This window comes from Lissotriton helveticus, chromosome 9, assembly GCF_964261635.1.
Source record: "Lissotriton helveticus chromosome 9, aLisHel1.1, whole genome shotgun sequence".
Classification (NCBI taxonomy): domain Eukaryota; kingdom Metazoa; phylum Chordata; class Amphibia; order Caudata; family Salamandridae; genus Lissotriton; species Lissotriton helveticus.
In genome coordinates, this window is record NC_136070.1 from 967,582,856 (window position 1) to 967,610,027 (window position 27,172).

Consider the following 27,172-nt stretch of genomic DNA (forward strand, 5'->3'; position numbering starts at 1 on the left):
GTCTGTCTCAGGCTGGCCAAACCCACATCCGCAGTGAAGCTCTCTCCAACCCCAGCTGCATTGCCGGGTTGGAGAGAACCGGATCAGGCTCCCAGTCTGTCTGGGAGCCCAAATCATCGGCGCTCAGGCCGATCCCGAAGCTGCTCTCATGCATGAGAACAGCTTCAGAATTGGCCCCATGGCATTCTTGGAGCCCGTGCCTGCCTGCAAAGGAGAGGCGAGGAGCAAAAGAGTGCGATCCTGGAGGGCGGCAGGTAAGTTTTTCTTTTCTTTTTTTGTTTGTCTCCGTCGTCTTAGATTTTAGACAGCGGAGCTATCCCTAAGGTTTCACAGATATTACAAACTCATACCTAGACAGTAGAGCTCTCTATTTGGCTCCAGAGAGGTTGTAGGCTCAGCCCTTACACAGCCAAATTGTACCTCAGGTTTCCACAGCTGTTACAGCCTCTTGTTTTTGACAGCTGAGCTATCACTCACACTAAACTGATGCTACAGGCTTAGGTGGTGAACAGCTGAACCATTCCCATGGTTGCCACTGAGTTTACTGGCTCAAGAATCGGACAGATGAGCTGTCGCCTAGGGGTCACAGCAGGCTCAGGCCTCGGGCAGCGGGCCTATTCCTCAGATTTTGAATGGGACTACCCCCAATGGATCGTTCACTAGGGTTTCGTAGTTGGCAGAGTATGCCCAGATGTGGGTCCCTTGCTCACTTTGCCACTGGATTCAAGCCAGCCTGGCTGATGAGGGCTGTGAGCCAGAAACCGGTCCCAGGATGCTTGTTTCCGGTCCAGGGAAGACATGGCTTGGCGGTTCAGGCTAGACTGCTCCCATGAGACACAGGGTCAGACTGATTTGCATATGGCTATGTCTGAACTGGGGTGGCTGAGTGAGCTAAAGAATGATGATCGTTTAAACCCAGATCACTTGACTGGGGGTGAGTGCTTGCAATGTTCAACACTCCGTCCATCATCCCCTTTGGTTTTGCTCTCCGTCTTGAGCCATATACTCCTTGCTGTCTCTCACGCGGTTACAGACTCCGATTTCCAGTGGGTTTGCCCACAGAGGCCTCGAGTTCACATAGGGCTGACACTAGCCTTAAACAGCCTTTCTGTCCCTCGCATGAATACAGACTCAGGCCTCCCACGGCAGAATTAACAGTTGGATTCCCAATGCATACGCTCGGTCTCTGGGACTTTCTCCCAGGTCACACAGTAGGCTGGATCAAGTGTTGGACACCCTTGCTATTCCTGAAGTCTTCAGAGGTTACAGGCCTAGGCTTTGAACAGTGAAACTTCCGATCTGGCAGGAGCCTTGTACAGCTTTGCTATTCCTCAAGTTGCCATAGGCTCAGGCCTCAGAGACAGCGGAGCTATTTCTCAGATTTCAAGTAGATTTACCCACTCAGCCTCGGAGTGTGGATCCTTCCCCTCAGGTTTCACAGATGGCAGCAGGGCTCGAGTCGGGGTACCAGGCGGGTGGACAGCGTCCCCCCACTTATTTTACCTGGTGGACGCCGTCCCCCCCTGCCAAACAGCTGGACTTCACTCTTTGGCCTCTCTGCGACGAGATCGGATCTCGTCCCAGAGAGGCCAAGCGCTTTAAAAGTGATTTCAGAGTAAGCTAATGCAACAGAGAACAGGCAGTGGAATCTGACCCTGTGACCCTGGGGCCACTGAACGTGGAACATTCGCATCTAAGGGTTGAGCGAGGGGAGGCAATGAGCCCGCTGGTGCAAGCCACCTTTCGTGACGTCACTTCCTGTTGTGACGTCACGAAAGGTGACCGCGTCCCCCCACTTCTTTTTTTAAGACTTGTGCCCTGGATGGCAGTCTCCAGCCTTAGACGGTCCAGCTATCCTTATTGGCTCAGCCTCAAACAGCAGAGCTATCCCTCCGATTACCACTGGGTTTACCTGCTCTGGCCTCAGATTGGGAAGGTGCCTCACACCCAGCAGTCTCGAGCCTTAGACAGCCCTGCTGTCCATCCCTCACGTGGTCGGACAGCAGAGCTATCCCTCAGGTAATCACGGCCTCCTCGACTCCGCGCGGCTGTGTGTTTTGGCGCCCTTCCAAGCCTCGGGTTCTCTTCGCAGGGCCCTTTCCCACCACCGAGAGCCGCCTGTGGAGCAGGAATGAGCGTTGTTGAAACGCGAGCCTGGCGGAGAGCGGCCAGGCCTGCACCGCAGCGCAGCCACCGACCCCCGTCAGCAAACTGAGCGTTCAGCTGCATTTTCACTGCGTGGAGCATCACCGGAGGCCAAGCGAGGCACCAGCCACGCAGCTGGCCTAGAGCAGAGACTCAACACTGTATATTATCAAACCAGCTGGTCCGAGGTCTTGTTTCCTTATGGCTGCTGTATGATGGGCTCGAGTGCGCAGAATCCCGGGTGGCACCCACAGTCCGGGCTAAGGACCGGGGGAGGCGCAGGAAGGGCCAGCTGCGCGTCTGCCCATGGCCGGCTGCCGCAAAAGACAGACAGACGGCTTCCTAATGGCTGCCAGCGATCCACGGCAGTGTATTTATAAATGCGCGGATTACTGTTTATCTGCTAAACAGATGCGTGTTGTACAACACACAATAAAAGCCAGCACCACCAACACGGGCTTACAGCAGCCCCACAGCTTTGTCTGCAGACAATGACGCTGCCAGCTCTCTGCTCTGCTAAGCTTCTGTGAATGGGCGTTCAGATTGTTTTACCTACTTGTTGAGTCTGATGACAAGCGTAATTATATCAATCGGCTATATAAACAGAGTGCGCCCTGCGTACTCTAACCACGTGTGTAGTATTTTATTATTTCAGCTTGTATTGGAACGTTTTCAATAATTAACACCACACGAAGTAAGTGGATTTAAGAAATCGACCAATCGAAGTGGGACAAAATCTGATTTAGAACAGTGATGAAAATACCAGATTTAATTTTGCTGGGATGAGCTGGAACATTTCACTGCTGTAGGTACTTCATCACATGGAACTGACCCTGACTTTGGTTTTATCACGACTAGATTATAGCAGAGCCGCCTGAAAAAAGATTGCTTGGGAGTTCTCAAAATGAGGCAACCACACTTTTCCTTAATAAATCTGATCACATTTCTTCGGTCCTCAAAGAACTTCACTACCTTCCAGAGGCACCAAGAATAAAATTCAGATTTCTATATATTTCCCTTCCCTGATATTTCCCGTATACATCTGTTGTGTGACACCCCCCCCCCTGCCCCCCCCCCCACACACACACACGAGCTCCAGTGCTGCAGATAAGAGCCCTAAATTGCTACTGGAGCAAGGATGTCCCCAAATGCCCCCCCCCCCAACATCTGTATTAAAGGTAATAATATTACTTCTTGACCCATTAGTATGTGGTACTGGCTGGTAGCGGTAAATTGCTTTTTTTCATAGTGTAGGGGAAAGCTGCACCCTAGAAATGAGGTGCGCTGAACCACCTCCTTTTCTATGGCTATTAGCCAGAGCCACTGGAATTATGCGATTCTGCGGCAGCTGCTTTTTTCCCCGCATAATTATGGATTTACCGCCTTTGCTACATAATCCGTCATCTGCAGATTTTAGAAAAAAGTGTTTCTACCTCGAACAGAATCCCGGGTGGCACCCACAGAAGTTAGTAAAAACATGGCGACATTTCCATGCGCAGTGTAAGGCCTTTCACAAAGGTGAAATGGCCATCTTTCAGTTGCTTATATCGATATTTGATCATTAAACTGGTACTAATTAGATGACATTTTTGCCTAGACAGTATTACAATGTGTAAAAACAATGCTAAATAAATAACACTATAAAAAAAGTACTGCATACTTTGTCTTTTCTTATCACATAATTTGGCAAACCCGCCACATAATTTGGTGCTCCCCTGTCGCATAATTCCAGTGGCCTTGCATTAACCCCTGTAACTGGAGACTATATGACCCTTCCCAACTCGGGTAGATTCTTCTTTGTACATAGCCTGGCACCGCTGCAGCTCCAACCCCACATCTAGCCACCTGCACTAGCCCCAAGCCATAAACTTGGCACAATTCTTTAGATCAGGTGTCACAAAACCCCAACTGTATTTTATTACAAACATTATTACCAAAAAAACAAACCACTCAAATTACTTTCATATTTCACTATACTACTTAACTACTAAAAAGTAGCGTGCTTCTTGTCAAAAAAGCGCTTCAACACCCCATCAGGGGTAACAAGCTCTGTATGAAGGCAAACCTTTTACCCTCTTCTATCCCTCCGCTATACTTCTGACTCCAAATAACTGACTAACCTACCCACCACTCAAATTACTCTCATATTTCGGTATACTAATTCAACACTAATCCTTTATGGGTTCCGGAGTAGCGTGCTATTCGCTGAAAAAGTGCGACGCCTCGTCGGGGGTAGTAAGCGCTATATAAATGCAATTACAATACGATACTTAATTTCAACTATTTCATACAAAGTAACTCTTAATATTTACAGCTTTATTTACATATGGTGATGCATACCTAACCATAACCTTTTCCATGCGTCGGATCTGCACACGCGTTGAATTCTGCCACACCTTGTGCGCCGCGGCGAAGCGGTTAACATCTCTCCATCTCTCCATCTGCCTCTCGCTCTCCATCTTCCTCCCTCTCTCTTTTTTCCCTCACTTTCTCTTTTCTCTTCCTTGCTTTCCTCTTTTCTCTCCCTCTTTTCTCTCTTTCCCTCCATCTCTTTTCTCTCCCTTTCCCTCTTTTCTTCCCCTATTTTTGTCTCCCTCTTTTGTCTCCCTCTCTATTCTCTCTTTTCTCTCCCTCACTTGTTTCTCATTCTCTCCCTCTCTATTCTCGCGCCTCTCTCCCTCCCTCTCTCATTCTCATTCTCTCTCTATCTCCACGTCTCGCTCTCTCTCTCCCCTCCTCATTCTCTCTCCTTTTCTCTCTTTCCTTCTCGCTCTCTCTCTCTCCTTCCTCCTCCCTCCCATCCATCCATGGATTTACACATTTCTACGTATGCTCTTTCTTTGTCTCACATTCCTCGTGCTGCCCTCGTCTGTCTTGTTCAGTCACACCCTGCATTCACTGTGAGGGAGTCAGTCAGTACTGGAAGAGCAGAGAGCCCTGCAGCTCACGGGGGCGCATTAGCAGGACCGTGCTATCACAAGCGGATCTGCAGCCGGTGCTGCTTCTTGGGGAAAGGAACATTGGCAGAGCTCTGTGGGGTGCCCACCTCAGATATAGCACGAGTTGTAGGGTGAGGGCTGACAGAAGGTTGTGTGAAATGTAATAAAGAGCCGGAGGCGCGGCGGAGGGAGAGGCGCAGGCGTAGTTTGGGGTGCATTGGACGAGATGCGGATGGCTGCCTTTAACTGACAAAACAGTAAGCATGACTCAGGTGAAGACTAAGGTGCCTTGATAGAGCGCGTGCCCAAGCAGCTGGCTGGGGCGGAGGGGGGAGGGTTAATCAAACATTCCATCGCGTGCGGACCTTTGCCCCGCACCTCTACCATTGGCTGCCGTGCCGGAGTTCCCACGCCTCGCTCTTGCTGCACACCTGTGTCAGCCAGGCATACGTCAGCAGCCTTGGCCTGCTCCAGATTGCCAGAGCATCTCGGACACCTGCGGGGGTGGTGGCATGGGGCAGTGAGGTAGGGAAGAGAAGCTTTTGATTCCCATTGGTACCCAAACCCCTATTTTGCCCAGGCAGGAGTTTACTGCACCCTCAAATTGAGGAGAGAGGGATTGTGGATACCTTGAAGAGCAGTATTTTTTCCCCCCGCATGGTTCCGGCCTACATTCCCACGGGGGTAGCCAAGCCCCCCCGCAGATGCCCAGCCGTACTGTGCTCCCCACTTGCCGGCACCTCACCCTTCTATGCACACACGCATATACCCTGCCTCGCCCCTCCCCTGCCCAGGCTGCTATTTAAGCCGCCTCTGAATTATTCATGGCGGCGATTGACATGCTAAAACATGAACTCCTGCAAGGAAAGAGACCGCAGGGCCTCTCGTTGTACAACAAGCTCTCTGCTGGGTTTCCCCTCTGGGCTCTACCCCCACCGCTTCAGTTTTTATAAGAGATTTCCAGCCTGACCCCAAATGGAGCAGGAGTGGGCCAAAGCCGTGCTCTTAAATTTTGCCCCAAACCTTTATTTTCATTAACTGTGAGCGGGCTGAGCAGAGTTATGTGCTGCAGAGCTGTGTGCACTGCTATTTCTCCACAATTGCACGCGTCGAATGTACAGTGCCCAAACCCTCCCCCACAACCATACTCATACAATACCAATTACATGCATTGCGCCATCTGGAGTCTGGGCCCGCAGAGGCCAACATAGATATCGCAAAATGGCGGCAAGACCCGAACTCCCAAACCATGTAACGCTTTCCTTGAAAGGGCGGTGTCCTTCATTTCCCAAAACTGTACCCCAATTAATGACCATGATTTTACCAGCAGTTACCACATGTCGTTCTGTGGAAGCTGCAGTGAACTGACACAAAAGACCATTTTTTCTATATTCTAGAACTTTCTTTCTCGAAGCCCGAAAAGGCTTCGGTGTCCTTCCGAGGACAAACACATCCCTTTCTCATTACTGTTGACTTATTGCTTTTGAAAGCTGCTTTTATAGATGGGAGAGTTTGGGGGAAACCGCAGATATATTGAACTGGTGTTTGGCAGGGAAAAACCGCAGGGGGTTGTCTGGTAATCGAGCTACGACGAGCAATAAAGCCGGAGCAATGGCTGAGTCAGCATATCCAGCTCTACAGCCCCCCCCCCTTTCACATCTACGCCACCCGGATGAGGACTCAATGTTAGTAACTTGGAATACTGGGGCACTTTCCTGGCAATGTGTTCAGTGTCCTGAATAGGAAATTTGTCAGTGACTGACGTAAAGTTTGTATTAATTTGGCAGCTAGAATTCTCCTGCTACTGTCCAGCGAGTTGCTGCTCTTGCTTATGCAGTGACGTTTTTCCTGCCTGACCCCTGGTCCATTTTGTTTTATACTGCCAGTCTAAGGCCTTTATTCTGCTGATGAGTCCACTTGTATTTGATAAGTCGGCGCCCTATGCTTGCTTGTACAAAAGACATTTTGCCTTGCTTATTCTGTGAGAGAGTGAAAAAAGAGATAAAGAAAAATGGGAAGCCACCTTCTATATATCGGGTGAGGGGGATAGCGCTGGGGGTGGGGCATGGAGAGTTGGGGAAATGGTGGAAATCTTCCTAGTATGACTCAGTCCCGAATCATGACCTGGTAACCACTTCCGAATCTGGGTGAGTGGTCCGGAACCACAATCATGGGTAAAGTGACTGGTTCAAGTTTATTCAAGTGTTCGGTCTTTTTTAAAAAGCATTACACCAAAGCAACATGTTTTACACCATAGAAACATCCTAATAAAAATCATTAATAGAATTTTAAAACAATCGGTCCTTGTACTACGTTCAGAGGACATGAATCCCGAATCATGACCTAGTAACCAGTTCCGAATCTGGGTGAGCGGTCCAGAACCACTATCATGGGTAAAGGGACTGCAGCCTGGGCTGGACCACAGGAAGGTGAATAAGATATTGGAGACTAGGTAACCTTGAAATCAGTGCAGGGACACGCAGTATCAACTCTCTTTATTAGACAATTGCCAAAAGTCCCCCTAAAATTCATTGTTGTGACACACAGGGATAATCTTGGGCACTTTCACTCGTGCTTTTCCTTCAGGAATGGAGTTGTTGATGGCATGTTGTGGGTGGGGCTTCAACATATAGCCTCTGATGATTGTGCAATGGATCCTTGCAGTCCCCGGAGGTTGTGTTGGGGGTGGGAGGGGGGCTTTGGCAGTGGGGTTGGAGGAGTTGGGCTGAACCTTTTATCCGATAAGACTGTTGCACAAGACCGTTCTCCTAAATGTTTGGGTACTTCTGGTTTCATCTGTGCAGGAGGTGATGGAGTGTAATCGGACAGATATACCCATGATGCCTAGGAATGGTTCAGTTTTCTCACTTGACAACTGTGGTATAATTGTGTTACTGTAAATACTTGAAAAATCCTTTGCAGTATTTTTGATCTAAGAATAAATGCCTTTTTAAGCCAGCCACATTGGTGTTTTGCTGTTTTGTGTAACTGGCTAACTGGGGTAGTCTGAACCAATGCTGAACACATCCTGTGCCTGTTGTCTGCTTGATCATCAAAGTTAGAATTGATGTTAGAAGTAGAAGAGATCCTGGTTGTGGTTTGCACCAGCACAACGTTTCATCAGTTAAGATGTGATCTACCCCATGGTACGCCTAACTGACGTTCGACCGTGTAACGCCCACTGGAAAGATAATGTTCATCATATGTGCATGTACACAAATGGAAAGAGTTGAGAATCAATTTCTTCATAATTTTATCACATTCACTGTGGGCTGCATCACAATTTGTGAAGTAGACATCCACAATAGGACCTCTAGAGATACTTCATAGAAATGGCCAGTCCTATGCAGCCTTTTTGCCCTGCTTCTCCTCCTAAAGTTTGGTCTCTTCCAAACCGCAGAAAGAGGGAAAATAGGTTTGAACTTTTATTAGATTCCAATGGGATGGGCACTGCAACGCTGAGTGGCTCAAGTAAGCAGTTGGTCTTATTGCTGTATATATAAATTGAATGAAAATTATGCATGCAAGGTTTTAAGACAGGTAGTCAGGTAACTCATTTTCTTTATTGGCGAAATTTTGTACATGAATTGTTGAATGACCTCATCATCATAGTGAGGTTTAAGAGTTGATTATAATTCTGACAGCAAGTGGTCTTTTTTTTGTGTGGGCAAACAATTTGTGCTAGATCATTTTTGGATATTTTTGGGTTTTGTTCTAGCAGAACCATTAATAATTTTCGTTGATTTCAAGAAACTACCTTTTAGTTGTGATCATTAAAAGCCTGTACATAAAACAATGAATCATCTGCTAATACTTGTCGATTTTTAAAAGTACAGTTGATGCTGATAGGAGTATTGTGTGCATAAAAAGTTGGAAAGATGTATGTACAAATTAAGTATTTGTATAGACTGAAATCTTAAATGCGCTATAACCTGAATACACTCTAATCAAGGTTTGATATTGAATTTTGCAGATTGGCCACCCACGTCTTTGGATTTGGGAGTCACCACGAGCCCTGCCAGCCATGCCTGCTGCCGGCCTGCTTTTCTGGGCCGGCCTGCTCAGCCTCTGCTGGCGGGCGTCTTCCAACACCAAGGAGCAGCAGCAGTACACCACACCCAGGGTTCAGCTCTCCTTCAAAGGTAAGAAGATCAGCATTGCTCTCTGATATATCTTAGTGCCGGGAATTTATATCTGTTTATAGGTAAACTCAACAGTTTGTTCACAGTGTGTGTAAGTTTGCTGCACTAACGGTTTAGATTGGTGGGCACTGTGGAGAAGAAACAAATCACCCATGAGTGCTCTATCTTATTCCATGAAGACGGAGATATGATGGGTGCTGGAAATTTCCCCATGCCTTAACCGCTATGCTCATTGGGAAGGACCCTAATCAGGAAGATCGCTTTGCGTACATCACTTCTTGTCTTGGAAGTTTGTCAGCTATCATCCCTAACAACCAAGCCTGGCAGCTGAATGCAGGGGCGTAGCTTGGTCAATAAGAATGGGAGGGGTATGAGCTTCAGATTTTCCGACAATCAGGCTGACATATAATGTTTTAACATTCTTTGACGAGCAGGGTTCATGAGACAGGCCTAAGGGGAAGTGGAAAGGGAGAGGAATGCGGATTGGTAGAGGTACTAGGAGAGAGAGCACAATATTTTGTAAAATAACCCATTTTCTGAGGACTTTCAAAACAGAGAGAAGAGTGTGGGTGCGTTTTGTCTGTAAAAAATCCTTGGTAAAATCCAACTGACATCTCAAAACATCAAACTGAAAGCACATATACCCAACTATTTCTCATAAAATACATTTATTTATTTATGGGTGTAACCCCCCCTCCCCCCTCCAAGGGGCGCCTCTGGCTGATTGGCTAGAATGACTCTAGGTACTCTCTGCATACTTGGTCGTGGTAGAGGGAACTTGGAAGATGTGTTAAAATCAAAACCCTGGTGTTCATAAAGGGCTCTAGCTGAGAGTTGGTAAACCTGTGATATACGTCAATACGTCACACTGGACGAGGATGCAGTTGGTTGTACATTTTGAGTGTGTATTTAGTTGTGCACCACTTGGGGTGCTTTACATTGAAACTTGATAATACTTGTGTTATCAGTGAACAGCCCTTAGCAGTATTTCTCTGGCATCCTTGTGCTTTTTCACTACAAGTAATCCTGCCAGACCATACCAAAATCCTCCTACTGCCATATTGGTCAGTGTATCTTCAAGTTAGCCATGACCACCAGCTACAACCATATGTGCATACTGTCCGGTATGTGCACCTCACACCCACTGCTACTTGTTGCATACCACGCACTGTATATACCCTATAGGACCTCAGTGTAGGCTCAATGCTAATGTTGCCATCTTTGAGCTAAATATCCTTATACCTGGCAAGATCAGACTAGTATATTCCAACTGCTAACACTGCCAGTGCATTGTTCATGCACCGTCAACAAAACCAGCCCTAAGCACTACAAATTTACTTCCAGTGCTGCTATAGTGTATCGGCATATACCAGGTGCTTGCGCTCCTAGCAGTATAGACCCAGATAACACTGGTTGCCCAAAGAAGCATATAACAAGGTTGAGCCTCTCAGTTCTAAACAATGCGTTCCGACTGAGCAGTGTGTGCCAGGTGCTAACACCACTATCCCTAAGTAATATACACCCACTCCCAACCTGGTCCGCTATGAGCCGTTGATCCTCAGTGTTAACACTTCCGGCGCTCAGCAGCTAATACATGCTGCTGACGTTATTAGCCCATAGCAGCTTACACCCTCTACTAACCATGCCAGCCCCAAGCAACGTACGCAGTCTGCTAAAATCACCAGCCATCAGAAGCTTATTTTCCTGCTAATGTTACCATCCCTAAGTCGCATAGACCAGGGACGAAGACTGCCAGCCGTATGCGGTATTTGTCCTCTGCCAACATGATTAACTCTAAGCTATAGATACAGCCTCCTGGCAGTGCCTTTCCCAGGCTTTGTATAGTTGTGTCTTAAACTGCCTTACTCATAATCAAAACCAATGCACTTTATCCGGGATATTATCACTTAGTTTGGGACGTATTTATGTACGTCTTTCCAAACAAGTTATGTGCTATGGTAGAAATTAGTTTTGTTTGCACTTAGGTCTTGAAATTGCGAGTGCCCTTTCACTCTCTTGTGAGTTGATAATGAAGAGCCAAATGCTACACTTCTGCTGGCCTTTCTGCTGGAGTGTGTGATCATTAAGCTACTGTACTTGGATCCTGTGCAGGCTTTTTGCTCTTTTACCCACCAAGATAAAACAGTGATTTCTTATCATGTGATTTGTCATGCACTGAACCATTTAATAGGCATCTGATGGTGGAACATATGAGGTGAACTTTGCCCGACAGCACTTCCTTAAAATTGAGATGGTTAGATTGAGTCATGACCCGAACATAAGATGTAGTGGTTATATTTTTCCTGAAGAGGCAAGCAGTTAATCATTGGTGTAACTTTAGTGAAAATTTGCTTTCGGATGTATATGCGATGGAGCAACAAAAGACACTGAGGGCCCGATGTAGGTAATCTCGATTTACCTACTCTTAAATACCGAATCATACCGATTCGGTATTTAAGAGTAGGTAAATTGGAAGTAGGCAGATGTAGGTAATTTTTCTTTTTCAATTACCGAATCTGTAAGATTCGGTATTTACCGATTCGGTAAATACCAAATCGGTATTTGCCATTGATTCCTATGGGCCTTGAACCCATGGGAATCAATGGCAAATACCGATTCGGTAATTACCGAATCGGTAAATACCGAATCCTTCCAGGGGGAATGGGGTGTCACTTTGACACCCTGTAGCACCCCAATGTCAGGCTTGTGTGCCATGTGGCACGCATACATGACCTAAGGGCATGTCTGTGTGTCACATGGCACAGGTGTACATGCACAGATGTGCATGTACACCTGAATTCGTTATTTACCATGCAATAGTATTACATGGTAAATAACGAATTATTAGGGGCCTGTGGCACTGTTTAAAGCGCCACCTACATCTGCATTTACAGATTCGGTATTTTTACCGATTCGGTAAATGCAGAATCGGTAAAAATACCGAATCTGTAAATACATGCCCCCTACATTGGAAAAGGCATTTACCGGTCAGTAACGGCCGAATTCGGCCGTTACCGACCAGTAAATGCCTACCTACATCGGGCCCTGTATGAAGAGAAGGTACACTGTTAAATACACATTTGGATCCTTTTTTTTTTTTTGGTAGATGTAAAAGAAAGGAAACACTTAGCCTACGTAATCTGGCTGATGATCTGCTATAGTCCAATGTAAATGGCCCTTTACTATTTTAACAATTTATATTTAGGAAATAAATGTACGCACAGTAATTTTAGTTATTTGCACATTTATTGGTTATAATGCAGACATTATGTGGTGAGGCCCTTCAGGATCATCAGCGAGTATCTTTATTGTTGTCCCTCCTTCTCGCATGTATGGGAGTTCTGTAGGGCTAGATGATAACTGTTGCAAGGATACCACTCTTATATCTCTCTCTTTAAGTTGGTCTAATGAGCCCCTCGAGAATTTATCTTCAAGTTGTATGGGTACTCAGAGGCAAAGGTCAAACAATGAGTGTTGTGAACCCTCATGGTTCTGCTGATAGTTTTTGGGAAGATCGCTGCAATGTCCTCTACAATCCTTCAGCTGCACTGCTGAGATCAGTGGGGATTTCCTCTGCAACTCGCAGTCGTAGTCTAGGTGAGGATGTGAACCTACTACCCTCCACAGAAGTGTCGGACCACTATGGGTTTTGTAATATTAATTGCACAGGAAACCTATCAAATGTGCTGAAATAATTTTAATTGGCATCTCACTGTGACTACCGAAATCCAGAAATTAACATTAATGGAATTAATAGTGACCGTTCCAAAACTGAAAAAAATAATCCATACTTCAGACAAAATGATCATGAAAAATATTGAGGCTACACAACTGCATCCAGAAGCTGCACTCTAGTCCCCAGATCATTCGTAAGCACGTCTGTGGTGGGCAGTCATTGGCACCCTGCAATCCAAGATGCCCCGGCCTAGATCTGTCCCCCTCAACCTTGTGGAGCAAGAGGTTTTTCGGTCAGAAAATCCAGGGGCTTAGGTTCCAAACCTCCTGAAATGAGAAGCTGATACCCACATCTCATACCTGAAAAAACTATACACGATATTAATCCATGTATAAACATAACATTGCAGTGTTCAAAACCAAAGCAGCAGTAGTACACATGCACTGCCATGCTGCAAGGCCAACCCTGTCTCCATAATTTGCCTTACACCATCAAGCAGGAGAACTGTGGATGATACTAGTATTTATGAGAGTGCTTGTAAGCTGTTTTTGAGAATTTAAGTGGAGTGTTTCGCATTGCCTGAAGACTGACAGTGCCTTGTGCTAAATTGCATGTTTCCCATGAAGAAACATCAGTGTTGCATCCAATAAGGATGGTGTAAGGAATGAGCCCTCTTTCCTTCCACTATTAATTTATTTATTTATTTTGATTGTATCATAGCCTTCAACAGCCAAGGTCCGTGCAGCTAACAGCAGTGGGGCTGGGTTAGGGGGGATTTCAAGGGACGATGCCGAGGGAAAATTTAAATAAATAATTAATTTTCCCTGTGCATCGTCCCTTGAAATCCCCCCTAACCCGGCCCCACCGCTTTTACCTGCACGGACTGCGGCTGCCCTTCAACAACCACAGGTGTACAAAAATGACCGGGTGATGCACACTGGCCAATTTCGCTTCCAGATCCACTAAGACCAGAAGGTAACAGGGAAAGTGACTATCAAGCCCAAGCAATCAAACAGACTTACTGCTTCATTAATTGAAGATTTCTTCTGTGATTGATTTTCTGATTTCCCCCATATATATTTTCTCTCTTTCTCACTCTCTCTCGCTCTGTCCATCTCTCTCTCTCAATTTCCTCCAGTCTTGGGGGAGGTGACACAAGTGACGCCCATGCGACCTTCAGTTTACCATTGCCCTTGAATCTGGGGGACAGCCAATGTCTGCTTTCCCTTAAAACCTATGAAATCTGTCCGAAATATCACCTGTCTTCTTTCCTCAGAACCCTGTTAAAGTTAGGCAGACATCTTTTCCGTGAAACCCATGGGAGATGGTGAATTAAACACCATCCTTGTCTCGAAACCTGTGGGAGTTGGGCTACCATCATCAGACTTTTTTCCAATTCCTTCTTCTCACTAGTAACCGCTGAAGGAGAAGCAAACAGAGAAGCTGTTGCAAATCCACAGTTTCCATGGAAGCCTAGAGAGACTGAGGATAGGGGAGAAAGCTAGGAGTGCCCAATGACATTTTGTACAGGGAATGCCATTTATAAAGCTGTAATCTCACAGCAATGTTCATCCATTGTCTGTACCTGCTGTCAAATAATGAAAGGTAGGGGGCACACCTACAACAATGTTGTTACTGACATTGTCAGCTACTAGTTGGATATACTCGCTGCTAATGCTAACCCTGCTGCAAGTCCCAGGGGATCCAAGCTTAATTTCAGCTAAAAATATTAAAATCCACAACTCTCAACATCAAGGTCCTACATTTATATTTCAGCCTCAAAACGTTTACTGCTAAAATCTTGATGTTCATGGAGTATCTAGATACCCAGTTATCGAAATGGAACTCCATCTCGAATAAGCTAGTGTTGGCATTAGAAGAATACATTCTCTGAGACAAAATCACTATCCGCCCAAGAGGATATTTTGGTAGGTAAAAATTAAGTGAATTTAAACATTATTTTTTTTGTTGCCGTTTTATATAGTGCGAACTAGACCCAAAGGTATCAGAGCTCTTTATATGAGCACCAGTTACGTTACAGACCGACACATTCATTTTTAGGTATCGGAGCGCTTTACATGAGTACCAGTTATGTTACAGACCGACGCATTCATTTTTTTTTTGGTAGGCATGGGGAGATTACGTGATTTGCCCAGTATTACAGAATGTGGAGCATCCCAAGTGGTGTACCTTGGCATTTAATCCTGTCTTGTGAGCTATTTTTTTATGGGGGTGGGGGGGGGGGGCATTACACAGTTCTATCACAAAATATATAAACTCTCACAGAGCTGACAGCTGTAAGTAGCTTGGGCATAATGCTAAGTTACAAAATTATCATTATGAGCTAAATGCTGTCTCGGAGCGCCATTTATAGCGAGATCTAGCTAGCCCTTGTTTTACAGGGACTGCTAAAATATCAATTTAAATTCCACCCATTGTTGGGCAGTGAATGAAGTGTGTGGAGTGAATGGGCACTGTGCAGCTCTGCTTTCATCCTAATGCAATTGATGGAGGCAGGGAGGTGAGCGAGGCCCCCGGTCCCCTCCGATGATGTTATTCACAGATTCTGCATAATATCCTTCTATAATGCGAAGGTGCTAATTATGCCTGCAAAAAAGCAATCGCTGTTCTTTGAGCTCTCTGGCACCTTCTTGTGCCGGTGAAAGCGGCTGAGCTCGCACTTGTAACACATCCACAATTCGCCTTATCAGCCCCCACCTGAAAGGAGTCTGGTTGGTAGAGCAGTATTTGGTGCCAAGACCTGCCAGAAGGTTGCATTCTGATGCGATGGGTACCTAAGTCTGCCAGTCTTCCTCTGCTTATTGGCAGCAAGGCGAGAGGACCTTTCAGAGAACTAAAATACAATTTAACCAGTTCTGAAATCCTCTTAACAAGATACAGTGGTTGTTTTTGTGTTTTCTTTTTTCTGTGTGAGAGTGGCAACTCTGGGTTGGGTTGAGAAGATGCATGGGAAGCGTGGCAAAGACGACTTATTTGCATGCTTTCAATATCCTGAATGCAACTCTTTGACTAATTTGAATTGCCCATGTATGGCAAATTATTCAAAATATGATTCAAAGAAGAAATTAAAATAGCTTAGCTTAATTTTCTTCGGACATCTTGGCAGGCCTATTTCTTTCCGCTCCAAGTCTTCATCTAGGATCACACCTTTCTATGTTGCGGGTTTACGTAGGCTGCGACCAAGATATCACCCCTCACTCTTTGCACTCACTTGGATAGCTGAAGTTCTTCACTTGGTCTTAGTATACGATCCTTGTTTACTCTCTGCCACGGGACAGTGGGTTTTGCATACAAAGGCAGAGTTTAATATGTAACCAGAAGATCAACCTGCCACACTCGATTAATATTTTGTACTCTCATGCCTCATACGGTCTGCATGTGTAAAGTTGTGAACTTCCAGAATCCTCCTGTGTCTGTCCTGGGGTTTCATTTTTAATTTACTTACTGTTTGAGTCCACTTTTTCTGTTTTTAGGCCTCTTCATGTGTATAATACCCTTCAATACAAAAAAAAATAAGATTCCAGTGTCACGTCTGATCTTTTTTCCAGACGCGTGTTGTGAGCCATAATTGTTAGAGAGCTTGTCGCTTAAAGAATGCTTACTTGTTACATGGTGTTTGTCCCATTTAGGGATTTGTGTCGTGATCATGTGCTTCCATCAGTATGTGAATGCTTAAATTCTTGAGCCTCTCATGACTACACGTGTGGTTAAATCCTAAGCCATTTCAACAGCCCTAGCAGTGGAAACACAAAATGATGGTGCATCCCCCCCGCCCCCCGTAGAGTGCAATAAGGGGCACATGCGTCTCCCATATCTCAGACATATTCATTGGCCTTGGTATGACTGGGGCTCCCAGTAGGTTTGGCGTACCCTGAATGCTTAGGGCCCTCCTTATTTTGCCGACATGCACCTTTTGAAAGGCACACAAGGCTCCTGATCTGGTTTTATTTGTGAGATGCAAAGTGTAACACCCTACCCTGTCCTTATCTCACCGGTCCTTATTCTACTCTTGTACTGCAATTTTCTCATGGTCTCCCAGGGGACTGGTTCCCTCAGTCAATTTGTAGGTATCCAATTAGTTGAAGATGCAGCTTCCTATTTGTGATTTTTCAGCCTGCTCGCTTATCTTCAGCTTCTCTTCTGCGATTATCTGAATGCCTCACTTTGCACTTGATTGCTTTGAATCTGAGCTAGAGCATCTTAGACAACACCTGCAGTTTTTGTAAATTATGCTTCACTTCTCTAGTCCTTCGGGACCTGACAGCACCTCATTTCTTTCACCTTCTTTGGTAGTTGTGGTGCAAAGGTGTTTTGGGCTTTGAAGCTAGTAATCATCATGGGCTGCTAATTTGTTGTGGAAGGACAGCTATAAATTAGATGCATTGGGCGCTCCTCGCCACTGGGCCCTGGTGCCACTGCACCTCCTACACTCATTAACAGTGCCATTGCTTTTTGCTGAGGTCATTGAGCAGTAGGTGACAATCTACTATTCCGCCCTTAAACTGCCACAATCATATAACAATATTATGAAATATTTTTAATAGTTTTGTGTGGTCCTGTTTCAAGTTTCCCATCCAAGCAGAACACCTGCTTCTTCCCCTGAATCTATTTGAATTAGACTGGTTTCCATTGAACAGAAGCATTTTCACAAGACTGATAAAACCAAATGTTGTGGGGTTTTTTCTTCTCCTCTAGTGGTTCATTAGGTACATTTTTTTCCAAATTTTCATGAAACTTCCAGATGCGAAATCCCATAATTTTTCATTTAGTAAATTATAAGGGGCTGCTAGATTAAGGCATATAAGGCCTTCAATCGAAATCTTTATTTTGGTTAAAAACCATAAAAGAGTCATACAGTAATACAAATCATTCTCTTAAAACATCAATTGAGTACAAGCAATACCACTGGCTGGGTAAGAAGGGCATTAGTCAATACTTTTAAAAATCAATCCATCGAGTTTTGTGCAATGCAAGTATAAGGCCTTCTGTTTGGGGCAAAATATGAATGGATAACCGATTTGGGAATCAATTGGCTCAATTCAAGCTTGACCTCCGCTATGACAGCAGTCTCTTCAGACACTGCTTTACTACTGCCTCACACTCCTACTGGGGCTTACATTCATTGCCTACAGTTTCGAAGTTTTTTGATTGATTTCTACTCTTTTGTTTCAATTTAAAATGTAATTCAGTTGTCTGTCATACGTGCCAAAGACACTTAAAATGTTATTTTACTACATGATTATTTCGAATATGATTATTTTAACTTGTGGAGTTGTTTTGAACTATAGAATCTCCTACTGACATAGCTGTCGTATCTGTGATCCTTGTGAGTCAATTTATTGGAAGCAAATTGTAATATCTCAATTTCGAATTTTTGATGGCAAACAAATGCTTTCCTAAGAACTCGGTGGCTTTTTTGTCATCAGGAAGACCTCCAAATCTCATTATGCTATATATGATATAATGCATGTATATTTTTAAACTTGTTTTATACCATTATAGGAATGTTGTACTTTGTCTTCGCTTTGCTACTTGTTTCACCGCTAATTTTACCATATATAAATTACCAACACCAAAGCAAAACATCAGATTTCACTGTTCTAGTATATAGAGTTTCTCATTTCTTAGAGTATCAATGTGCTGCAGCTTCCCCAAATCCTGTTTTTACACTGGTACAAGTTGTTCTGCAGCTGGTTGTTCCTTAATGAGGTAATGACAGTTGTGGATAAGCGAACATTTCACCACTGGTAAGAAGGGTTTGTCAGGTGTTATTCGTTGGAGAGAAGTGAAGAGATGCACAATTCCATGTCCCTAAGTTTCCAACAATGCATTATTCTACATTACCCTAGCACTTAAAAAATTCCTCCAACAGAGCATCTGCCCACCGACTCCTTCAGAAGTGAAGATTTCTTAACCTGGAAAGTGAATTAAATTTAAATTTTCTCTTTTGTGGATTGAATTAGAAAATTGTTCTATGTTTATGACAGTCAGGAATGTAAAATGAAAAAAATTGGATATTTGTGTCCAGTTTACGGTATATGCTCGAGGATCTTTATTTCCCTGAATTTACTGAATGGGAAAAACCATATTGTGCACACCCAGAAACCGAAAGGTGCAGGAGGTGTGCTAGTGGACACTTGTACTGTATATGGGGTCTTTGCTTTGATAAACCGCAATTAGAAATACTAGATATGATATGTAACATATTTGCTCCATGGAGCAACAGACTGCTTGACATTGAACATTTTTACATTGAAGTAGGATCATCTCAAACACGAAATGTCGTACATGGTGTTGCCTGTTGTCCAGATGAAGCTTTATTATAGCTGCGAGAATGGGATTTAGAGGGGCGGGTGGGGTCAATATATGTAAATGTGAAAGTACTATACCTCACACTATAACTTTCATTTTTACATTAAATAATTTTATACCATCACATTATATATAACTTAAGGGACCGACGCATCAAGTGTTATTCCATTAATTGCAACATGTTGGTCTATTGCCAAAGGTCAGGTTAGAAGCCATACATTGTCATTAAAGAGTCTTTTTATCCGAATGCACACTATGGAATAAAATATGATATAAAGTAATATTTTGTGTACTCTGCTTGCAGAGTTATTTTTATAGTGTAAGGGGAGCAATTGCAACGCAACACTTTTAACCAGGTTATTGTAAGGCAAAACTAGCAGAAACTACAAGGAACAGGAGGAAAGGGTCCCCTTTGGGAACTCTGCAAATGTTCTAGTTCATGTTATATTTGTATTCAGACATGCTACACTGCTAGGATATTGTGGAATGATTCCAGGGGTTATCATTCCTATAGAATTCCATGTACCTGCGATTGATGGTATATTTATTTATCTATTTATTTTAATTTTTCGAAAGCCGTGCTTCACCAAGCAGTATTAGAGCACTGTACAGCAAAAGATAGATAACATATTGGACAATATGCTTACAGGGATCTTTAAAAAAATCAGTGTAAAGAGAACCAGGGGAATGATTGGGTAAGGAATGCAATGGTGAAAGATAATGAAAAATTGAATAACATCTGGGAGAGATGAGCCTTTATGGGAAGTCGCAAAATCTAGCCAACTAATCCCAGGGTCAAGAAAAACAAAGAGGGAGCATGGGTGAGAATGTGTGATTCGAAAATGGGAGGGGGGGGAGAAATGGGGGAGGAGTTTAGAAGAGTAATGTGAAAAGACTGAATTGTTGACAAAATTCTTTGCTCACTTTTCACAGCCGGAAAGGAGGATGTTGATTCACAAATGAACAACAGGAAGAGAAATAGGAGGGAAGTCATGCAGCCTATTTAAAGAGGAGTTAGTCAGGAACTAAGAAAACTAAATAGAGATAAGTGTTTATTTCAGATTCCATGCATCCTAAGAAGTTGAATCCGCTCATAGGAAAGAAGCGGATACTGAGCCTGTGGATGTACAAAAATATCCAGTGGAATGAATGTTGGGTGCGGTATTTTCGGCATTTCTCGTCCTTAAGGATTGTGTGAAATGTGAAAGTACTATACGTCACACTATACATTTAATTTTGACATCAAACAAGTTTATACCATCACATTATATATATATAACGTAAGGGACCGACACATCAAGTAATTTTCCATTAATTGCAACATGTTGATTTATTGCCAAAGTTTAGTTTAGAGCCCAGATATTGATCATTAAAGACTCGTTTTATAAGAATGCACCCTATGGAATAAAATAACATATAAAGCAACACTTTGTTTACTCTGCTTACAGAGTTATTTTTATAGTGTAAGGGGGGAAGCAATTGCAACACCACTCTTTTCTTCACATTACTCTTCCAAACTCGCCCCCCTCCCATTCTTCGAAGACACATTCTCACCCATGTTCCCCCTTTGTTTCTTTACCTTGTGATTCGCTGGCTATATTTTGCGACTTCCCATAAAGGCTCATCTCCCGCAGGTGTTATTCTCCCACTTATCAGCAATTTCTCATTATCGTTCACCATTCCACTCCTTACCCATCAACCCCCTGGTTCTCTTCACATTGAGTTTCTTGAAGTTCCCTGTAAGCATATTGTCCAGTATGTTGTCTTTCTTTTGCTGTACATCGCTCTAATACTGCTAGATGGCGCACTGCTTAAAAATTGTGTGAAAAGTGAAATAGCATAAAATGAAACCTTATAAAAATATATAACTGTGTTGTTGTACTGTCGGTTTTAAAATCATTGAGAATAGTAGTTTTTTAATTGGCCCCTCTGTAAATTACCTTTTCTTCTAGATTTTTTATTTTGGGCCATCTTTTTGTGTGATGTCTAGATTAACAGTAGGCCCCTTGCTTAATATCCAAAATATTCATTTTATGAACCCCTTCTGGTATTGTCAGACTTTTCATTGAGGTGGCCGTATTTCCTTTTCTCAAACCCAGTCAGACAGATTCATAACACTGCTACCTCCATTTTTCAGTTTCGTCATAACGGGCTGATTATTATGACTTGTGGTTTCTTCTTAGGGTTATAACAAGCAAGAGGTCACATTCTTTTGAAGACCCCACTTGAACTCGATCTCTGCAACTCTGCTTCTATCAATTACGTTTTTCTGTCAAGCCTGGAAACCGCTTGAACTGTCTGGCCGACTTCTTGTTCCCCAATAAAAAAACGTACATATATGCATTCATAAAGGAGCTTTTGGTCAGTCCTCCCCATCTACTAGATTGTTCTAGTGTCATACACGTTTTACTCTCGCCCACCACAGCAAACAACATGGAGCAAATAGTTGCCCCCACTTCATTCGTTAGCTGTCTTGCACTGTGGGTGACGGAACTACACAGCCATCCTGAAAAGGAGTGCACTTCAGACACAGAGTGGGATGACTAGGCTGCTGGACCACTCTCTTATTTTTAGATTTGAGCTCTTTTTGTATATTGCATATGTCAAAAAATAACAGCATAAAACATATAGGCATAGATGCATCAAGGTCAAATCTGCTCGCAAAGGGGCAGAATCTACCCCTTTGCGACCGGTATTTTTGCATTTGGGATGCATCATCCCAAATGCAAAAATCGCAAATTAAGAAATCGCAAAATTGCGATTACTTGCATTTAAGGAATCTCAAATTGAGATTCCTTAAATGCAATGCATTAAAGTTTTAAAAAATAGCGATTTCGCTAATAGGGCTCGCAAATTACCATGAAGTTGAACTTCATGGTAATTTGCAAAAACTTTGAAAAATGCACTAAAGTTCATTTTTCAAAGTTTCATGTTGGGCACACACATGCCCTAAGGGCCCTAAGGGCATGTGTGTGTGCAACATATGTGCACAGATCAATTTCAGGGGTGCAACAGGGTGTCCTTTGGACACCCCTGCACCCTTGAAATCGCATTCTCAATTTGCGATTCGCTAATTGCGATTCGCAAATTGAGAATGTCTTCCCATTCATTCCTATGGGCCTCTAGGCCGATAGGAATGAATGGGGAGGTATTCCTTAATTGCGACTCGCAATTTGCGACTCGCAATTAAGGAATTTTAAGAAATCGCTGATGTCTTCATGCATTGCATTTTGCTATTCCTTAATAGCGAATCATTATTTTTCGCTATTAAGGAATAGCTAAATGGGTTCTTAATGCATCTGGGGGATAACCTCAACAAAAAAACTCAAATTTTTTGTCATCAACAATAAATAATACCGCCGTTGTCATTGGAGAGGTCACTTCTCTACCCCTGTAGAGACTCCCACGCTGTCTGCAACATGTATACCCTGGCAAATATCTCCTACCCCCCCCCCCCCCCCCCCCCGTCGCCCCGGCTGTATTTCCTCCCAGTTGTCCCAATCCCTACTGTTCAACCCATTCCTTTCTCTCTCCCAGCCCTCCAAACCCCAAAACCCACTTCGCATCGCCATGCTTGTTTTGCCGCCGCTTTATCATAAGACCTCACTCCTGTACAGTGCTTCATTGTTTAGTAGCCCGGCTGATGCTATGTGTGTCACATACATATGGAATTTTTGTTTCTGGTGAAGTGGAGGTGAGTGTCCATTGACACTTCTGGGAATGTATAAACTCCATTGAAGTTTAAAGCCAGTGACCTGGGTGTGCTTTTGTAAGTCAATGTGACTGTCCTCAGACCAGTCATATATTGTAGTGTGTTGGCCTCAGTGTAAGGTGAGTCATAATGCAATCATGTAATGAGGGATTCTGTTAATGTGCACAAGGCAAATGTTCCTACTGGGGCAGTGTCGTATATTTCTGTTTGTCTGTGTGAGGACTGTAACATTCGAAGGTGTAAATGGTTGGTGTTTACTGTCAGGCTAGTGATACTGGAGGTGATTATAAACCACTTAGGACAGTGACACTGGAATGTGTGATTATTGAACTGTTTGAGGCCAGTGATGCTGGGATATGAGACTTGTCTACTGTGTGAGGCCAGCAGTTCTGGAATTTGTGAGTATATTGAGCTGTGAAGCCCCTGAAGCTGACATGTAATTCTAGTGAAGTGTATGAGAGCAGACATAGGGGAATGTGTAAGTCTTATGATCAGCAATACTGTTATGTCTGATATATATGTATATGATGCCTGTTGTAACATATGAGCCCACGCCTATGGATGTGTGCATTTGCCGTACTATGTGACAGTTTGGAATGTGCGAGTATTGCTTGAACTGTGTGAGGGCCGCCATACTGGAACGCGTACTGGCGTGCGTAGGCTGTGCTATGGTTACTTACACATTTCTATTGGATTGCATAAGCGATGTGATGTGAGGAGTGAGTAAAATCCAAAGTTTGCCGCCTGCCTCCTTCCCTGTCACCCTCTTCTCCCCCAGTCTGACCTGACAAGCCCGTCTGCAGTATTTGTTACTCTTTCAGCCCCTCCAGACTCTCAGTGTTAACCTCTAGCCTCTTAAAAGCCTGTTGGGATTTAGGACCTGTAAGTTGAGCCGTCTTTAATTGTCTTTTACGAGTTGATAATTCTGCAGTGCGTGCCCGCGTGCGTCTATCGCTTGTTGGGTAGGGGTACCGCTGCACGGTGGAAGGGAGGTGGAGGGGAGGCGGGGAAACGGGTGGCCACTACCAGTAAAAGGCGGTAATGCCTCCAGACCCGGTGAAATGCTAAGTGGTGCTAAGAAAGACATCCTTGGCGGCTGCTCCCCACGCAAGACCGCCAGTCCGGCCTCGAGAGGTGACGGCTGAAGGCCGACACCCCCAGGGACCAGTCTGATGGACGCTCCCCCTAGGCTGGCACCGGCAGGCGCCTGGCCTTGTGCTCCTGTCAGGTCTAGCTGGATATTCACGAGGGATGTCCCTTCGCGCGCTCCCAGGGCGCAGAGCTGCGGGTCAGTGAACTCCAAGTGAAGCCTCTGGCATTCCATCTACGCCGGAGGAGGGCGCGCGGCCTGTGATGCCGCGAACGAGCGAGGCTTCTGTCAAACCTGAAAGGAATGTACCCCACAGAAACAAGCATTGGCAAAACCAATAGGTCTCGCGCGACTTAAGTAAGGAGCATGGTGCATGTCGTGTGAGGAATGAGTGACATGCTAATAAAATGGGTGGGTCGTATAATCGGGAGAATGAGCAAGGCTGGTGAAGTGGCATGTGCGAGGACAGTAGAGCAGGTAAAGAATTAAGGGCCTTATTAGGGAGAGGTGTGGCGCCGCGGCCAGGGCGACTGACGCTGGAATCTGGGGATCACGGTTCGATCCCCGGCTCCGGCGGCAGGTTAGCCCAGCACCATGTGACTCTGGGCAATAGCTCGCTTAATCTCCCCGATGGCCCCCCAGCGCCTAGAGACCCTTACGGGTGATTGTGCGCTTTACAAATGTGGACTTTTTATTACGACGTTGGCAGTCCTCCTCCGGCACCGCCACTGCTCTGTCCGCAAGAGGACTGCTAAGACCGTAGTGCACCCGCCTGCCAGATTCAGAGTTCCATCCAGGTTGGGCGGGCAGTGTTGAGGCGGGCTCACGGCAGAGGTATGTCAGGGTCATAGGAGAGCTTAACATGCAGACTGCCGCTAGGAGAGCATCGATTGCACGTTCCTGCATGGTGTAACATGCACCATGCCGTGCATGCCACACTGGCAGCAAAAGGGGTGCAAATCCAGGGGGTGCAATATGTTCCCCCTTGCATGCATGCCAAGGAGTGACAGAGGTCTCTGTTAGAGCCCCCTTAGTTGCCTCTCCACCATCCTTTCCATGGCAGGCTTACTGCCATGAAATGGGTGGTGAACAGGCAACTCGTAATATGCTCAGTGGTGCTGCAGCAGCACAGCCAGCATATTATTGTCTATTTCCAGACCGCCAGCGCAGCGGGATCATTGATGCCGGCAGTCTCGTGGTGGTCCAACTACGACACTCATAATACGGCGGGCGGAAAACCAGTGTGGCAGTGGTCAGACCGCCTCCACGAGTACTGCGGCCCTATTGGTCGCCGTACTCTTAATTAGACCCAAAGTCTTAAGGCTACAGAATAGGATCTATAGGGAGTGAATGAGTGAGTCTCTTGGGGTATGTTAGGGATTGGATCAGACTCTATTACAGTTCATGATGCCAGTGTTGTGCATTAGGATACATTTTGATGAAAATGGGAGCAGCAGTGAAACAATCAATTACAACTAAGTAGAAAAGAAGCGGCTGGTATGTAACAATACATCAGCATTGTCTGGTACCGATATTTTGCATCTTGGGAATTTCCAGGAGCTGCAATGCCTGGACTATGTGATGTTTCAATCAATGAGATTAAAAAGAAATGGCATTGCGTGTTGAATGTTGTATAGCAAAAAAATTATTACATTATTTCCAAGATACTACATGGGTGGCTTTTTTGGGTGGGGGCAATTAATGATCCTTCATTCTTGGAAATATTGGCAATACATCTGGTTCCTATATACATAGTGAAATAAAGCTGACTTAGCCAACGCCATGGGTTGCCATTCACTACAACAAGGTCCTTAGCAATGTTTGTGTCTATATTTGTTATAAAAACCGCACCCAACATGAATTATGTATTGACCTCCTTCGATTTATCTAAGAAGTTAAGCGTGAAACATATGCCTTAGAGGCTACTATTAAATAAATGGGATCACTGGAGGAAGCAGTTTTTTATGCACAATACAGTGTACGACACCTGGCTAGAATTAAATCTAGCAAAACAATAGTAAAACAAATAGTTTTATAGATGGAGATATATACAGTGATTCAATTTATGGTAATGATATGTTAAGTTATTTGCATGTGCAGGGCTCCAGTGTGCGGTGAGAGTGGCCTAAAGGCTCAGGGGTTAGTCTCCCAAGAAACCCGCAGTCAATTACTGAAAAAGCTACATTTCTCAGTCCTAGGGCACTGGTGCTGATTTTCAGCTTTGCCTCCATTTCAGTATGGATTCATGATAATAGAATGTGTATTTCATCGTTTGTGCTCGTAAGGGTTATTTCTCAGTGAGTATGCCGGTTCTGTGCATGAGGGACACTATGGCAATTCATTTTTTAAATATTTTCAGAACTTGGGAACAGATTAATGCATTTGTGTGGGGCTTTGGAACACCAGTGTCCCCAGTGCTTCCACTTGGCTTGCGTTTCCTCAACATGGTGGTCCCAGTGTGAAGTTCAGCTCTGTTTGAGAGCCTAGTCATAGCTCCTTTCTGTGGCCCACAGCTAAAACTCTAGAGCATCACATTGCTGCCTCCATCCTACTGTGGGGCTCTGGAACAAGGCAAAGTGTCATTTTCTTACTCCCTAGTTGTCATAGAACAGGATAAGGTTGAGCTGCCTTAAAGTTCTGGTGCCTGTCCCAATCGGGGAAGGGCTTTTGAAACTGAGACCTGGAATTCCCCAGGACTTTGAATGTGACATCCCTTCTTGATTGGATTTCCAAGGAGAAGGCTTTAGCTATTTTTACAGGACTGAAGATCAAGCGCCTGTCGAGACCTTTTAGGAATACTTGGCATTGCATCTGTAACTGGCTTACCAGCTATTTTGAACTAATCCTTTGCCAAGCATGCGGTTCATACCCTACTTGTTACTGTCTCATCAGCTTTCATCCCCACATGTGTCACACATGATGTACATAGTGTGATGTCTGCTAGATCATTTACTTTGCTCCCAAGCTGTTTTAAGCTGTTTGCCCACCTGTAAGGGCCCAGAATGTTGCTTGAAGAGGACATCCATTTTTTGTCAGTAGGAAGTGCTTGGCATTCTTGATTTTGCTCACAGTTTCCTATGAGCTGCTGTCCCTGACATTTCTACATGACCTATTGGTTAATCGCATATAAAGTAA

The 27,172-nt window shown here is 44.6% G+C and overlaps 1 protein-coding gene across 2 annotated transcripts in view; it reads left to right on the top strand.

Moving 5' to 3' along the window:
- The window catches only part of SEMA3F (semaphorin 3F), a 329,656-nt gene that overhangs the window by 36,765 nt on the left and 265,719 nt on the right, over positions 1-27,172 (top strand). For both annotated transcript variants that reach the window (XM_078661253.1, XM_078661252.1), the window contains exon 2: positions 9,058-9,226. In XM_078661253.1, the coding sequence (XP_078517379.1) occupies positions 9,109-9,226 (118 nt within the window). In that variant the 5' untranslated portion in view covers positions 9,058-9,108. The remainder of the gene's footprint in view (positions 1-9,057; positions 9,227-27,172) is intronic.